The 18,608-nt window shown below is 38.5% G+C and overlaps 1 protein-coding gene across 5 annotated transcripts in view; it reads right to left on the reverse strand.

The window, feature by feature from the left end:
• LOC6565442 (potassium voltage-gated channel protein Shaker) overlaps nt 1–18,608 on the reverse strand; it is a 123,808-nt gene that overhangs the window by 52,856 nt on the left and 52,344 nt on the right. Inside the window, exon 1 of one of the 5 annotated variants that reach the window (XM_032738530.1) lies at nt 14,361–14,412. The exons of the other annotated variants lie outside the window; for them this stretch is intronic. Within the exon in view, the coding sequence (XP_032594421.1) occupies nt 14,361–14,386 (26 nt within the window). The 5' untranslated portion in view covers nt 14,387–14,412. Of the gene's footprint in view, nt 1–14,360; nt 14,413–18,608 lie in introns of those variants that run through there. 5 annotated transcript variants of the gene reach the window in all.

The following is an 18,608-nucleotide window of genomic DNA, read 5'->3' on the forward strand; positions in this document are numbered from 1 at the left end:
GCGAATTTTGGAAAGGCATAGAAATTGTGCAAGCCAATGGAACAATATGATTCGAGCCACTGAATAACTGATTATCGGGAAATTAACTCACGACAATCGCATGCTAATTGACAAATCAATGGCCAAGTCAATTACACAGAGGAATGTCATACCAGTCGTATTAACATTGTTGCAAGTAAGAATCTAAAAGCTGCATGAATACCAATATGCGAGGGTGTTATGTACAGTTCTCGAAGTTATTTATGACAATCCATCGATTTATTTATTTATGGAAAATGATTATTACTGAATATTACGTAAAAATATTTAAATATTGAATTAAGTTGGGCTAGCAAAACATAAAACTTTGACATCAGTGGATCTAAAAATAAAAGGTAAAAACGTTCTGCAATAATTAATATGCACATTATTTAGTTGGATTTTGCAGAGTTTAAAGTTGAATTCGCTTAGAGCTTGACAAGCTGCCAGCTTTCATGTGTTCTAAGGAGGGACATGGTAACGAACAGTGGAATCTGCTTGTGATTTGGGTTTGGTCATGCGGTTAGGGTTTTAGAATAATTTTTATACTTTTGCTCTCAGTGCTGTGAAGCATTTGACCAACTTCCGTTTGCCTTCATTTTCTGCAATGTCCCAAAATGAGGAAATTGCAAAATCCAGGACACACACACAACACAGAGTGAAAGAGAGTGGGGAAAAACGAGTGAGAAACAGAGAACTAGGGAATGGGAGACTCATATATTCGGAACAAATTTTGGCAACAACCAAGTTCTTGTCAGCTCTCTGAGATGCCCTAGAAAATGAAAGCAAAACTTATAAATAAACTTCGAGGAACTTCGATTGAAAGATTGAGAGCGTTTTGGCAGTAAAACCCAATTCCAAGAAAAAGAGCAACAAAAAATTAGAGCAAATAATGTCGTTGTGATGAAAATTGGAACACGTTGAACAGTCAAATCCTTCGAAATATATATATATATATATATATGCACATGCTTGGCTTGTTTTTCGGAGTCCTAATTCATATATATGTATATATATATATATATTATATTTATTATTGCATTTATATTCTGAACGTAGGTGTGTTCATAAATGCAAATAATTTGTGAACTCTATTGTTATTTCGATAAATAATAGTAGTGTATTTGAATTTGTAGTGTTAAGGTGTTGAATTTAAACAAGGTTATTTTTTAAGATTTAAAACGGCTTTGATAATACAAGGTTTGCCTTACAAAGCGATTGTTCAATGTTTCCTAAAATAAATGTTTGATTTAGGCTTGCAATTTAATTTCCATTTACGAATGATCAGAACTGAAATTCCCTCCAATTCAGCAAAATAAAACGGTATTTGAAAAATGTAAAAAAGAAGATTTTTCTATGTTTTTTTTGTGTTGTTATACAGAACGTATTTTTTTTTTTTTAACTAATTGTTCTGACTTTATATGGACGCTCTGCTCGGTAGTGAGCTTATGTTGGTGTGTGATTGGGCGGGTCAGAAAGAGATTGAAATTAGTAAAAGTGCAAAGGTTACAAAGTTGTTGTGTTCACTTTGTTGTAGTTTTTGTTGTTGTTGCGGTGAGTCTCGCACGCAACTTTTGGTTATTACTTTTGTTGTTGCTGTTGTTGGTGTTCTTGTTGTTGCTATCGTCTTTTGTGGCTTGCCACGTGGTCGCTTTGCTGGGTGGGCACAGATAATTGGCACACACACACAAACACACAGACACACACACATGCATACCCACACCTAGCCGCTGCCGCCTCTGTAGTTGTTGCTGCTGTAGTGTGAGTTGTTGTTGCCGAGTTTTACAATTAATTTACGACAATTTAAATTTAAGTGTATATTTTATAACGCTAACAACGGGCAACAACAACAACAACAACAACAACAGCAACACCAACATCAGGCAACTGCAATTACAGCACCGGCCCCAAAAAGTATGCAGCATTTTTTCCACGTTGGCCCCTCACGGCTTGCATTCCTACGGCAAATTGCACACAATTGTGTGACCCTACGATAAAGAGTGTAAGTGTGTGTCTGTCTGTGTGTGTGTGTGTGTGTGTGTGTGTGTGTGTGTGTGTGTGTGTGTGTGTGTGTGTGTGTGTGTGTGTCTGTGTGTGTGTGTGTGTGTTTGGCTGTGTGCATGTGTGTGTTTAGTTTTGTGCTTCTAATTTCACATGGTAGTTGTGTTGTTGCTTTTGCTACTATTATTTTGTGTTGTTTTATTTTTGGCTTGCTTAATGCCATTAAAACTTTTTGTCTAACAGACCGAGAATCGACAACAACAGCAACCAGGACGAGTCGCAGTGCTGCACAATGAGCCATAGTTAGAGGGGAGTGGAGTGAGTGTATGTGTGTGTGTGTGTGTGAGTGTGAGTGTTTGCTATGTTACTAGGGGATGAGCAATGGGACATCGGGAGTTTGGGCAACAAAAAGGACTGGTAACAATGTTGCTTGTTATTAACATTTATAGTTTCGTGTTGAGCCGACTTCAGTGTTGTATGTGTGTGTGTGTGTGTGTGTGTGTGTGTATGCGTGTGTGTGTGCTTGTGTTTGTATTTGTGTGTGTGTGTGTTCAAGAATTTGTAACTGTCTGTTTGCTGCTGAAATTAGAGCTGGAACTGAGACTGCCACGTGACATTCAAAGTTCGATTTGCGTTTTGTTGCATGTTGCAAAAGTTGCTCCAATGGTGTACTGTTGGCAACTCTTCTTGTGACAGCTTGCCGCTAACAGTTGCGCCCGTCCGACAAATATTAAGTGGCCAACATTTAATTAAGCTAAGTGCATGCCAGAAATCAATGAGCCCAGCAAAGTTGTAGTGACCTGCTACCTACTGTATTTAACTAACAAGCTAACCAGCTAACCAGCTAACCGAGCTAACCCATTTACGCGAAACCTTAACAGAACTCGGTTCGTGTAAACACGCTGTAGCATGGTCGACGGTGAAACTGCAGCATGAGGCATGCAGCTGCAATATCGTCTACTACCAACTAGTTATGCACTGGCTTTATGGATTATATTTTAAGGTTTATTCGCCTTTTAAAGTGTTGCCAACAAAATTCATAGAAGCCCACTTCACATAATCCTCTTCGCTATTTACAGTTTCAAGGGATTGAGCTTACAAATTTGGTATAAGGCTCCTTGTAGTGAATATAATCTCGGTCAATTTAACATCAAATTCCTTAGCTGCTTTCGCAACAAAAACAATTTTAATTACAATATCAACTTTTCGAAAATTAATATTCGCAATCAGCGTGAACGTCAGCCTATCAAGACTATATCAAACCTCCAGAGAGGTTTCTATTATTAGCATTTTTTCACGACTCATCTCAACATATTGTTCATCCTTCATCCGTTCTTTAGACAGTTATATCTCATAATATTTATGAAAATTGTCAGCTCAGGCGCACTTGCTACAGGATATCCCTTAATCGGACACTCTATCAGCTTTAACTATCTATGAGTATGTATCAACAAATCTCTGAATTTGCACTTTAAAGCCAGTCTGGAAGAAGTTTTGTTCGACTGGTTGTTGTTACACCTGCCTCACAGACAGCACCGCAGGCGGCACAACGTAATTTTTTATGGCCAACAAACACACGCACACACACACACACACACACTTACAGGGCACAAACATACATATATACAGAGAACAGTCGCTCGTTTGGCATTGGCGTATTTTATGTTAATTTTTATTGCTCGCTGCTTGCTGATTTTTATTATTCTTGTGATTGTTGTTGTTAGCATTTGAATTAATTTTATTTATTTCTGATTTTTTTCTTTTTTTTGCTGTTTTTCTTTTTTTTTTGGTTGTTTATTTACTTTTGCTTAATTAGACGAGGCGCTTGTTGATGTTAAATTTATATATAACAGCAAAATTTCCAAACTTGCATACATTCGCACACACACACAATTATAGACAATCCGCCTAAATACACGCAAAGCTTTCATTGTCGTTTTTTTTTTTTTTTTTTTTTCGGTAGCCTAGCTAAATCCAGCCGCAATGGAGCGCACAGCCAAACGAATTTCTCTTTTCATTTTATTTTTTTGGGTTGCTGGGATTAAAGTTGGGTTTTAAAATCAATCGCCACCCACCTCGCCCAGTCAACCCTCAGCACAAATTCAAATTGTCGGCTGCTTTGTGAATGTTCTTGGCGCATAATGCTATTCGGAATTCGAAATTCGGAATTTGACAGCGAATTTGCGAGTGATTCAAAATGAATTTGTTTGCCTCTTCTGTTTTTTTATTTATTTTTTATTTTTGTGTTTTAGCAAATATAATTTGAAAATTTTAAAATGAATTTGATCAGTCCTTCCAAGTTGGAAAGCAATCACGTTAAATCGAATAAGGGGTTTTTTTTAGTGGCTTATTGATTAAACAGGACATGTATATAAATGTAGATTTTTATTTAACAATTCTTGAACAAATATATGAGCCAATTTATTAAGTGTTATTACATTTAATACATATAAACGTGTGTAGAGTAATTAAATTCAAAATGTTATAATGCTTAATCATTACTGAACAACGTTCTGAAACACTGTTCGACCAATCAATAAATGCAATTTGTTAAGTAGTTTGAGACTTGACGCCAAAGTTGATTAAATATAAACTTAAAATTAAATATTAATTTGCTTTTCCTCGTGAAATTTCATATTAATAAATTTAAAATCTTGCTAGCCTTGGCATGGTTGATAAGCCGGTTCAAGGATTAGATGACTATATTGTGAAGTGCTAGAAATCGAAACCATTAAATATCTATATATAATAATAACAAAATAATTTGGCCAAAGCTAAAGCTTGCAAAAACGCTTAAGGCCAAATGGTTTGGCAACGACGCCTGAATGGGATAGGAGTATGCACATTTATATATATACATATATATTTATATATAGATATATGCACTTGGCTGGCGGCTTATACACATTTTTCCCCCTGCTGCCTGAATGTCTGCATAATTAAAAACGATGGATCGACGTCAATTGATTGGCCTGCGGCTAATGCAACTGCTGCGCCCAAACTTGTCTGCTAGATGCTAGTGACGATGTCTGTGTGTGGGAAGGGGGTGGCGGGCTGGCTGGCGGATTTGCTTAGTTGTGAGCTCCACTGCGCTGCAATATTGAAACGCCAACGACAAGTGGCATCGCAGCTCAGCGAATCGAATTTCTATTTGAGTATCGCAAAAAAATAAATGTGTCTCAACAAATCGGTCGGGTGGCTGTCACGCCCCCAAGCCCATCCTAAGGGAATGTATACATACGTTTATTTGGTATTTTATGTATATATTTAAACTTGTTGCGATTTTTTTCTTGCTTGATTTGAGAACGAGTTCTTGCTTAGCAATTCTTACGCTTCTCCTATTGCGTTTTCATTTTATTTTTTCTACATTTTGTTGACGTTTTTCTGGCATTTCTTTTGAAGTCAGGAGCTAAGCCAAGGAGAATACTATGGGAGGGGGAGGAGTAAAATGCGGTGGTAAATCCGCACGCTGTGCGAGAATAATGCGAACAAGTGGATGAAAATGTTTGACACGGATAAAGCAAAGTGCAGTCAGAGTCAGAGCTCTAGCTATGTATGTGTATGTGTATGTGTGTGTGTGGTTGTGTGTGTGTGTTTGTTTGCTTCGTGGTGTATGTGATGATCGGCTGTGGATGCCGTGCTGTTGTGGCCTGTCTTGTCGTTACTTCCGTTTCCGCAGCATCAGCAGCTGCTTGTCCTTTGACGCAAAATTTTAAAATAATTTACAATGACGTCATCGTTGCATGTGGCACAGCTTCTCTATTTCTCTCTCTGCCCCTCCTTGTCGCTTTCTTTATCTGGCTGCATAAATGGTATGTTTATATAACAATGCACACCACAATCCAGCCAAAAGTCAGCCTGCAACTACGAGGCCTACGGTGCGTATGCTTGGCCTTCAAATTGGCTTCAAGCCTCCCCGATCAATAAGTTCTTGTGTTTCCTTCTTCATTTCACATTTGTTTTATATATATATATATGTATATATATATATATGTATATATGTATATATTATTTTTATTTTTTTTATTTAAGTTTTCGTTTTTTTCTTCTGCTATTTCTATTGCTTGTTGAGTCGTAAAAAGAATTACGCAAAGGCCAAGTGTAGAAAAAAATAGGACGCAAATAAAACGAACAAAATGCAAAATAAAAAACAAAAAATAAACCGAATAGGGAGCAGAGAAAAGCACAGCAAAGGTGTGTGTGTATGTGTGTGTGTGTGTGTGTGTGTGTTTGTGTGCGTGTGCTTGTGTGTGATTTTGTGTTGTGTTTGTTTCAAATTAAAATCACGCAGCGCACGTGAAGCACACACATCGAGATACACGCACGCACACACACACATACACACACACACACTCACACACACACACACACATACACACACGAACATCTCTGTGGGTCACGGCATATTAAAAACCAAAACTCGCCGCAGTGCGTAACTTTTTTGCCAGGCCTTAAGCTGCTGCCTCAACACATCACACACACTACTCCATCCCCCCTCTGCTACAACTCCGGCCCTTCTGCAACATGTTATGCTGCCAAAAATATATGTGCCACAAAAAAAGAAGGTTGCGGCAAGCAAATAATTTGTAGCACCCAGTCAGCATTTGAAATGGAGAAACTGTGCAGACGAGTGCTAAGTTAATGGGCAAGCAGAGAACGACATGGGGATAGAGATAGAGATAGAAATTGAGGGAAAACGGCATGGATGGAGAGGCAAGAAGGGTGGACAGCACTGTAATACTACTATTTGTGTAAAGACATGACTTTAAAGCCAGTCAAATTCTATTACGCTAGATAAATGTCAGCAAAGGGCTTAACTGCAACGCAGCCTGGAAAAGATAAGGAAAGTCGACTGGCAGATACCCTTTAAAGAAATATAGAGCAATTCAAAATGCAGGCAGTATTAACTACATTTGTATCAATACACTAATGCATATTAATGCATATCAATTAATGATCGGAATTTTCATAAATAGTTTTATTCATTATTGTGTAGATTTGCCACATCTTTAAAATAACGAGGCAAGCGCACTTTTCACTTTACACCTAAATCAATATGTATAGTTGCAAACTTTTTAAATAAATATTAAAAAGTTATAAGCTACACGAATTCGAGCAAAAGATCAACAAATTTCTGAGATTCTTTACCTGTTTTGTAAGAAAGATAAAATGATCGAACCGCTAGGCAACAAAAGTGGAAACTAACATACAAAAACTGAACAACAATATATAGGGGAATATCAGAAAAGGAGCTAATAGAGAAAAAAAAATGGAAATATATTTCGCACGCAGGTGGATCTCGCTAGTGAAAACAAAACGGATATACAATAAACACAACACAAATGAAAATGTGATTCGATTAAGAGACAGACCTTGGTCTCTGAATCAACTGGAAAAACGATTTATAATTTGATTTCAAAAATACAAATACGAGTAATTGATGGTGTTTTTTCTTTTGGAAAAATGCAAATGTTCAGCTGGGAAGTAGCCTATAGCGAACTCTATAGAGTCTCCGAAATAGGCAAATGCCTTAGATAAATAAATCCATATATATATATATATATATATATATATTTGTGTACACAGATAAAGCACTCACTATTATGCATGTGTTAAGGCGAAACCAAACCATTTTTCACTACCCCATTATTATGGTAATTCAATGGACCAAAAAAATAAAAATGTATTTAAGGACAATAGCAAACCAAACAAAATGCGCGAGAATTGAATGTATTAATTTAAATTTCAAATATCTGCAAACAATATAAAACAGCGAGAAAAAAATGTGAGAAAAACAGAAAATCAATTTCGAGTTTAAAACAGTTGAAACAAAAATGGTAAAGAGCAAAGCCACACACACACACACACACACACACACACACACACACACACACACACATACACATACACACAAGGATAGAGTGAAGTAAATTCAAATTGTTAATGGAGTTGCCGTAGCACAGCGATTTCGAGTGGCTTCTAGTGGCGCCTATTTTCATGAGGCATTCATTAGCAGCACCACGCACCACACGATTGCTGAGCCACTTGGTCGGCAAACCACCTATCAACCTCCTTTAACCCCTCGTCAAATGAAAAAAATCAAGCAAAACAAGTAAGAATGCTGGAGTCGAGTGAGCTCGACTAGGATATACCTCGCACTCAGCTGGCAATATATTCTAGCTTTATTGACATTTTTCTTTCCAAAAAGGGTTCTTATCGTCGACACAGATACCGAAAAGTAAAAATAAAACTTTGCCAATTTTTATTCAAAAGCCCGATCTCAAATCACCGGCTTGCGACAAACACGACATATGTATATATGTGTGTGGATGTATGTGTGTGTATATACACACAATTTTATATAACGGGGCGCTGCGCAATACACACAAACATATTTACAACCGCGTCGATTACAATGCAAAGCTTGCGCCTGCTGCCTAATAACTTTGGTGTTTCTTATCTGATCTTGATGAAACCTATCCTATTGATCAATAATATGTCCATGTATATTATATCTCAATTAGAAACCTCTGCGCTTAAAATAGTGACATTTATTGCTATTGGAAATCAAAATGTACCGATATTCGCCCAACGGAGACAGCTATCGATGGATGGATTCGTTTGTCGATCCTGGTCATTCATGACATGACATATACAACACTTTATATGGTCGGAGATGCTTCTTTCTGCCTATTACATACATTTGCACAGAGCCTTTACTCCCCTTATACCCGTTTTTAATGGGTTCAGGGTATAAAAATGTAACTGGCGAAAATGTGCGTGCGAATCGTTCGCAGTTCTTCAACTGAGCAAATTGCTGTTGTTATGGGGTATGTTGTTATCGTTGTTGTTGTTGTTGCTGCTGTTGTTGTCGTTGTTTGGTTGCATGTTGAAAGTTCAATCAAAGTTAAAAAGCGTTACTTAAGCCAAGGCTAAGCAAGCGGCGCCGTCACGCCAACTTACTTTTAGCATCGGCTATGAAAATCAAATATGAAAATTGCTTAGCTTAATTTAATATTAAAGCGCCACCTGGCGTTAAGAGGAGTTCAGCTTGAAACTTGATATTTATATAAGTCTATTATGATTTGTCTTCATTTTTAAGCTTCTCTCCTAAAGCAATGTGAAATTGAATTGAAAGAACTCAGATTTGTTTTAAATAAACTGAATTTTAGTTTAAATAATTTTTCTTTTCTTTTAAGTTTGGGACTTCCATTTATTTTTATTCTATGCAGAAATATTAGCCAAGCAAGTGTGTGGTCCAGCGTTGTGTTTGCGGTTTTACTTTTGTCGATTTCTTGTTCAAAAGCGAACAATATTTTAAGTAGTTTTCAAAATGCGTTCGCTTTTAAAGAATATTAATTTAAATATGTTTTTTTTTTGTTTTGTGGTTTTTGTACTCCCTTGTGCCTTATTCAATTTGGGTCAGAAGCAACGGCGTCAACGCGTCGTATGCGCAATATTTGTATTTTATTATTCACACAATTTGAGTATGTTGTTTTTGGTCCGCTTTTTGATGTCGCAAATGCCAAATGGGGTTTACTTATCTCTTACTCTTCAACTCGTCCTATTATTTGTTATTCTCATAAGGAAAATAATTGTATATACAGTGTTTCCCTGAATATGTCATATATGTGCTAATTTGTAGGCATATTTTGTTTTTTGTTTTTTGTTTTTTTGTTTTTTTGTTTCAATTAATCTTTTTATAAACCGCTGCCAAATTCCTTTTGGGCGTGAAATGAAGTTAAAGCCGCGAGGCTTATGTAACCAAACAAAAGCAAATCGAGTGGCAGCCGACTGGCGACTTTAACGTCGATGCCCGATTCCAAATGCGATTCATGGCTGGAATGGAAATGAACTTGGCTAAAATATTCATTAACTGAGCCTTCAGCCAGCAGCTAAGTGCGCCCCAGTGCAAAGTTTGCAAGTTGCCGCTGCCAAGTTGCAAGTGGCATATGGATTTGGGGAGGAGTCAGGTAGGTCTAGGTAAATTATGCTGCAAGTTGCAAGCTGCGCTCTACACGTTGCACGTTGCAAGATGTGCTCCACACGTTGCACGTTGCATTAATTAAGGTAAACAAACAAACGAATGAGAGAGCGAGTGGCTTGATGAGTCGTTGGGCTGTTGGGTTGGTGGGTGGCTTGTCGTCATTCTAACTGTAATTGTAATTGTAACTGAGACTAGATGGAATCTCAAGTCTTTTATTTGTTTGCCGCATGCAGCAGCAGCAGCAGCAGCAGTTGAGTTGCAGTTGCACAAATTTCGGTGTTGCAGACAAACAAAGTTTAATGGCTGCTTTCATTGCTCTTCATTTTTTGTTTTCTTTGCTTTCATCTTCGTCATATTTTCGGGCAACGCTTTAAACACCTTTTCAAGCTGAGGTTAACGTTGACACGCACAGTCACAAACAACAAAAAAAAAAACCACGATGAAAAAAAAATTAATTCGGGAAAAATAAACAGAACACAGACAACAACACGGGCGCGCGCGGGAAACTGAATGTGGCACGCATCTGCCGGGCCCCGAGGCAGCTAAGACGCAGGGGCAGCGCAAAAGCCGCCGACTGATTGACTGACTGAATGAATGATTGACTGACTAACTGATAGACTATCAGACTGTCTGACCGACCGACCGACTGACTGACTAACTGACTAACTGACTAACTGACTGACTGACTGACTGACTGATTGACGACGTAAACGACGACAGCCGCCACGCGCTACGTGGAACGCGGTACGTTGTGACGACGTGACTGCGACTGCGACGACTGAGCGCTGCAAATGGAGCCAGTGCCACAGAGTGCCCAGCCAAGCGTCGCTTGCCCCAAAGCCGAGCCGAGACGAAGCCACCCCGAAACCGACCGAATGCCAACCAAACCAAACCAAAGCAAAACGAGCCCAAAGCACGTGCGATTGCTGCAGTCGCTCGGCTCAAATGCTGTCTCCGCTGCTGCTGCTGCTGTTGTCGCTGTTTCTGTTTCTGCTGCTGCTGCTTCTGCTGCTGCTTCTGCTGCTGCTGCGGCTGCACTCTGCGTGTTGTGTGCCCGGCAGGTGCTGGCGCTGCCAACACAGCAGCAGCAGCAACAACAACAAAAACTGCCAGAAGCAAAGGCAAATAGTTTTAGTGCCACTTGGCACGAACATGTAAAAGAACACCAAAAAAAAAAAAAGAATTAAACAACAGTAAGCAAAAATAACAACTTTGGACTGGGCGCAGGACTCCGACTCCGACTCGGACTCGGACTCGGACTCGGACTCCGATTCCAATTCAAACTCGGACATGGCTTAAGCAAATGCTGAAAAAAAAAAGAAAACGACAAGGCAAAAACAAAATAAATAAAAAAGGCAAGAAAATACTATTTAAATGAAGCGCTGACTGAACATGCCTGAGCACTAGCAGAGAGGGGCAGGCAAATGAGGGCATAGGAGGGCGGAGGTATGGCGGGAGGTGTGGCAGGCAAGGAGTTAGAGCGCTTGAGGCTAAAAGCCATGGGAACATGGCTCACTCGACTGACCAAAAGAACGCGGTCGCGACTGAAACGAGCTAATGGAGTTTGGGGAAGGACTAACAGGCAAACAGGCGACACAGCGACCGGTCAGCGCGCGAGGTGAAGCTTGTGGCACGAATTACAAAAACTACACACACACACACACACATACTCAGAGAATAACACACGTACAGGTATAGGCCAAAAGCCGAAAGTAGGTGAAAAGTGTAAATGGAAAAGAAACAGACGATAAAGCGAAAATCGAATTGAAAAAGGCATTGGCAACATGTGTGTGTGTGTGTGTGTGTGTGTGTGTGTGTGTGTGTGTGAGGCTGGTTATAAATGCACACGCACACACAAACCCCTGCACCCAGGTGTATTATTTATGTTGTTCTTTAAAAAACCGCTAGCCGATGTGGCCTTTTTATTATTATTATTTTTTTGCTTTTGTTGGCCTTTAGACAAGGCATATGATTAATCTAATGCAACCACAACGGACTAGCCCCTCTCGCTCTCTCGCTCTCTCTCTCTCTCTGTGTCGCTCTCACTATTACTCTCTCTCTCTCTCTCTCTCTCCATCTCTGTCTCTCTCTCTCTCCCTCCCTCTCTCTCTCCCCCTTTGCTGCAGCACAGTGTATCGCTTTCTCTCTCCGGTTCTCTGGATGCTTTGTGTCACGTGTGCACTTGAACGCGCCAACTGAAAGCCATTGGCGCCGCAAAGACCGCACACAAAAAACACCAATAACAACTGGAAAAACAACAACAACAACAAAAACAAGAGCAAACAGTAAACAGCAGAGAGCAACACAAAAACTTATATATATGGAGCAAACGCAGCGCGCCTACATGGCGTATGTTTAATGCAATTATTAATAAGTAAACACACATGCACTCTATATATATATGTATATAACACATATATATATATATATATATATATATATACATACATGTGTGTGTTTGCTGAAGAGCTTTTGTTGCGAGAGTAGTTTCCAGTTAAAGCTATAGAGTTGACGAAACTAGAAGCTTATTCAAAGCTTTAAGCTGCCATAGGACATAAACCGGAGCTTTTGAGCTTCGCTTGCAGATACCACAAAAGCATCACGCGAAAGCTTTTGCCAAAAAGCTTGAATCAATAATATTTATGTAAACTACATTCAAACATTTATATTTGAATGTGCACATGTTCACAGTACGGCCTAAAGTTCAAACTGCCCCAGTGGCTGGCCCACAGTTTTACAGCTAGAATTATCAAAATTGAGTTATTCGAAACTTTGAGAAATGTGAAGCATATTTGTTGCCTGCATTCCCTCATGGGTATTACACTGGTCAGTACTGGTAAGCTATTCCAACTGCTATAACTACAACAACAGATTTTATATACAAATTTGTTATTGGACGAACTTTAAACTTGCTGTACCCTAAGTGGTTTTGGCTATGCACAGTATACAACAGACAGAAGAAAGCATCTCAGACCCCAAAAAGTATACGATATATATTCTTGATCAGGATCAAAAGCCAAGTCGATATAGACATGTCCGTCTGCCCTTATGTGTGAACACTCAGATCTCAGAGTCTAGAGCTTGAGATTTCAAATTTGCAAGTTTATTTCATTTTTATCGATAATTGCCTCCCATGCGAATATCGATACATTTTGTGATAGCAATGATAGAAGGCCACAGTTTTAAATGCAATTTGTTATTTATCGGATATATATTGGAATATAAATCCGAAATAATTCAAAACGTACGTAGTATTGAAACTATATATAGCATTGAGCAAATAACACAGTGCAACATACACGGGTGCATCTCGAGCTCATTGCAACTAGAGATCGATAACAATGCAATTAACTCATTCTCTTTGTGAATACCGAGTTGATCGGCCGTGTACTGGAAGATGTTGGCGAGGGGCGTACTGAAATACCCGACCACAACATATTATTGATAAAATTATATATTCAATAGCTGATTTCAGAGTATATTATAGCCGAGCTCGCTCGACTACACAACTCTTAATGTTTTTTATGGCCTTTCGTATCAGTAATCTCCCATACTAATATTAAAACATATCCGACTTTTAATGAGATTTCCTATTGTACTCAAAAACATTAATTAGTAAAACATGAAAGAATGCCGACAACTTTGCGGGGCGAATACTCTGAATACTTGTAGTCGAATTATACGATAATCGGGAAGGTGGTTCATACAGATGAATGAATACAGTCAATCTGAACGATTTGTTAAATTGGAATTTTCTGCTGCCTACTTATGGGCGCATTCATCAAAATTATCCAATCTGATGCAGTAGCTTTAAATAGTGGCTTAGATATATTGTAAGTAATAAATAAGTGAAAAGAGGACTTAACTGCTCCTGAGCAATAAGCTGATATTGATTTGTGACTTACCTGAAGATTGTATTCGAAGCATGGCATCAAGTTTGCGTGTGCAATGGAAATAGAGAAGGAAGAGTCAACAGATTAGTTGGATACTTTCAGAAAATGATATGAAAATACAATTGCAGCAATTTCAATTGGAATTGAGCGCTAAGCAACGGCAACGAGAAGCAATGTGCAATGTGCTTAAAAGGCCCAAAAGCAAAAAAGCTGGAACGGAAATCGAGAGCTCCAAATTGCGAATTGAGAGCTGCATTTCAGTTAGGCATAGACACAGATACATATTTGTAGTTACATATTGACCTTAACAACTATTCACATACATACACACACACACACACAATACACAATACACATATTTAGTCACGAGTAGTGGAAGGAGAATTGAGATTGCTGTTTTGTTGGTCTTGTTGGTATTTTCAGTTATCATTTGGTAATTGTCTTTCTTTTTCGCAACTTACCCGCCAGCAACAAGTATCATCTGCATGTTGCTCAGTTGTTGTGCTTTTTGTTGTTGTTGTTGTTGATCTTGTTGAGGGTGTTGCAGCGGTGTGTGTGTGCGTCGTAGTATATACTGATTGACACTCACACACGCTTAGGAAGGACTGGCACCTGGTCTGCTCCTGCTCCTGCTGGCTGCTGCAACTGCAACTGCAACGCCAAGTGCTGCAACAACTGCAACATGTCGGCCAGCACTCAATTTCCGCCCTCTTTCTAGCCGTTTTCGGTATTTTGACTTTAATTATTATTCTTAATTTTATTATTATTATTATTATTTTATGATTACTTATTGTCGTGTTGTGTTTGGTCGTGTTAGCTTTGTATCACTAGATGTGTGAAACCGCACAACTCCATTTGGCGAACAGCATTTCCTCTTAGTTTACTTTACCACTGCAATATACACAACGACAAGCACACACGCAATCATTCAAGATGAATTGGCAAGCAAAGCCGGCCAACAACAACGAGAACAACAAATGCAGCAATAACAACATCAAGTGATAGCTTCACCTCATTTCGTTTGCAACAGGTCGAGAACCAGAGTCAGTTATTTTACAAATTATACCCTTATGGAGCAGATAATAACTGGCTGCAACCAATCAAAGTAAATCAAAGTCTCAATCAAATGTTGAGTGGCTAGAAAACCAAAAATATTTAAATTTAAGAATATGTGGTTGTCTTAAGAATATATTATTTTCATATGCCTATCTAATCACTTGATTTTGGCTTGTTTTTTGTCGAACTTCAGCACCTGATTTGTTTTTATTAGGAAGAAAGGACAAAACTTTGATTAGTTACCAATTATATATATATATATATGGTAACTAATCAAAGCGTTCATATTTATATATATACATATATCTCCAAAATAGCTGAATGTCAATCCATAATCGTGAAAATCGGGTTAACTTGGATTGAAACTAGTTTGAAAATATCATCACTAGATGTGAAATAAGGTTGCAAGTTTGTAGAGATGAAAGTTGAATTTTTGTCAAGAAGCGTAATAAGCCTATGAAAATGATCACAATCAGAATCAGAGAGTCATTTTTTTAATATCGACTTATAGATGCAGACTAGACCAGACACGGAGTAGAAAATATGCCAGCAGACAAAAGTGTTTTTTCAAAGTAAACTAAGTTCACAAGGGAGTAGAGTTGAGTAAAGGCAATTTGCCTTGTTCTTTGAACATAACTCTTTGGCTGCTAATTTAATGGCCAATAACAATGGTTTTAAAGTTCAGTAAACACAAAATTGCTATGGACTTTTATTGACTTTGCCCTTTTGTTTGATATCGAAAAACTTTGTTAAGTTTTCGCCCACTCAAAATCAAATCAAATGAGTTGGCAAAGTTCAAAAAGTGCACTTCCTGCTTGCACCAACCAACTAAAGAGGCCACTTAGCCAACAAACTAAAAACAAAATACTAATTATTCGGTACGTATTGGCTCAACTGATAGCCAAGTGCATACCATGGACGGATGGATGGATTCATACATGGAGCAGACAACTTTTCCCATATAGTTTGTTTAGATTGTGAATGCACGAAGCCAAATAGTTTTCGTGAAATTTTTGCTGAAAACTATTTTCATTTTCAAGTTGACATTCGCACGCACACACACACACACACACACTTTGCACAGTGCCTGCACTTAAGTTATTTAACACGCATATTTAAATTTTTGTTTTGTTTTGTTTTTTTTTTTTTTGTTCTGGGTTTTGGTTTTGTGACAGTCATAGTAACACGGTGACAGTGACAGTTGAAGTGAAAGTTGTAGCTAACAAACTGAAAGTTATTTGCAGAGAACCAAAGTTTGCTGCATACTTTTAGCAAGTAGTGTTTTTGCTTGCTCTCTTTCTTGCTGTTGCTGTTGTTGTTGTTGTTGTTGTTGTTGTTGTGGTTGGTGGATTCTCGTTGTGTGGAGGCAGTTGTTGCTTTTACTGTTGTTATTGTTGTTGCTCATGTTGTGTTTGCTTTCGAGCCACATATTTTAGTTGTTGCTGTTGTTGCTATCGCAATTATTGTTGCTTTTAGTGCACTTGCCTACAAATGCCATTTTTCTGCGCTGCCCCCAAATTTCGTAGTACATTAAATGCATTTGCTCTGGTATTTAATTAATTTGCATTATTTACTTTTTATTTATTTATATATATATATATATATATAGATTTTTTTTTTTTTTGTTTTTTACGCAATTTGTTTGTTACCCATTTTCTTATTTGTATTGAATTGGGTTTGGCCTAAAATTAATTGGGATTGTTTTGTCTCTGTTTTGACCAATTCGCTTCGTTTCATTTCAATGCGTTGCGTTGTGTGTTTCGTTTCAAATCGTTTCATTGCGTCGCTCTCTCACAAGGTCGACGGAATGCTACATACATATGTATATGCGTCTCGCTCGCACACGCTCACAGCTGTTTTGGCACGTCTGCGAGCAGCTGTTCACTAACAGCCGGCGGGGCAGAGACTCGTGTCGACTCGAGTCCACAAAGCTATGGGTGGTGGGGGGTGGAGCGGGGGAGGGTCGAGGAAGAGGATGGGTTGGAAGCGTGTCTTGGCCGGCCCAGCTTCTGCCTTGAGTTAAACGGACGGCGGCTGCGTTAACTGCAATTGAGTTGCGCTCAACTTGGCGCCACTCGGCCAACTGACAGCGATGCCGACGGTTTTCATTTTGTTGTTACGGTTATTTTTGCTGTTGTTGGTGCTGTTATTGCTTTTGCTGTTGCTGTTGCTGTGTTTAAATTAATTAATTAAGCACAATTTGGCTTGGGGTCGCACATTTAATTACAAAAATAAATGTTAAGTATACGCCACCAGGAGCCAACAATACCCCAGAGTTTACACACAATCACAAGCAAACATACACATAAGCACACACACACACACACATGCATATATAGATATAACCATGTAGACAGATATATGTGTACAAATATGTACATAAATACAGACTAGAGACGAAAACATGTCGGCTTTTCCAAAGCCACATTTTTACAATTCATATATTTTCTCTGATATGCATTAATTTTACTATTCACTTTGTTCATACTTATTTATTAGCATTATTATTATTAATACTATAATTATTCATACATAAGTTTATAAGACCTCACTAATTTCGAGCTTTATAATACTCAAATATTAAATTCATAAGGGACCCGTTGGAAGATGATCTGATATCGAAGTATTTTTATTTTCTTATTTTGGCCTCCAATTAATTTCATTATTAATAATTGGTAATCCAAAATCCAAAATCCCTAAATATAATTTTGGCAAAAATCAGTGCTTTTTAAAATTGATTTTCATTAATTGATTTTCATTTCAATAACTCTCTCTTGTCGTGCGCGGGTCGGGCGTGTTCGTGTCACGAAGGAGAATGTGACACGAGGCAAACTCTAATGCAGCGATAGTAAAACAGTTAGTTTGTTGGCGTTAAATAAACGTAAATAAACGACGACAGTTGCGGTAAATGTGTCATTGTTATGCCTGAAAACTGGATGGGGAAGGGGAAGGGGAAGGGAAAGGGAAAGGCGAGTTTGGCTGGTTAGCAAATTCAATGGGATAAGCATGCGCCAGGCACACACAAATATACACACACACACATACATATGCAGCGTGCACAGAGAGAAATGCAGGGCAAGCGAAAAGCGCGGTTTCATCTATATTTTGTTTTCCTTCTCAGGAAAATTTGTTTACATTTGCAAAAAACCGGGCATGAAAAAAACCAAATTAATGTAAACTTTGCGGTAAGACGCGAAACACACACACAAAAATACACGCACACACTGAGATAGAGAGAGATAGAGAGATAGAGAGAGAGAGAGATAGATAGAGAGAGAGAGAGAGAGAGAAACACACAGACTCAGACGCAGACACACAAAGTCTCTCACTCAGTAAAAGAGAGGCTCTTTACACAGGATTTTCATTCAGTTGATTTTTGGTGCGTTCTTCTTGTTGTGTTTATTGCATTTTCTTTTTTCTGTCTAGTTGTTATTTTTGGTTCGGTTTGATTGATCGAATTGACAAAAAGACACACACGAAATTCGCATTAAACATCCGCATTCGCGGCACACATTGCGTAAATGCCGCGGGCGCTTCTCGGGTGCCCACACGCAATGGAGAAAGCAAGAACAAGCACAATCACAAGAACAAGAGCAATAAGAAGAAGAAGAAGCACAGGAGGAAGTGGAAGTGGAAGAAGCAGAAGCAGAAGC

This window comes from Drosophila grimshawi, unplaced genomic scaffold, assembly GCF_018153295.1.
Source record: "Drosophila grimshawi isolate 15287-2541.00 unplaced genomic scaffold, ASM1815329v1 contig_1006, whole genome shotgun sequence".
Taxonomy (NCBI): Eukaryota; Metazoa; Arthropoda; class Insecta; order Diptera; family Drosophilidae; genus Drosophila; species Drosophila grimshawi.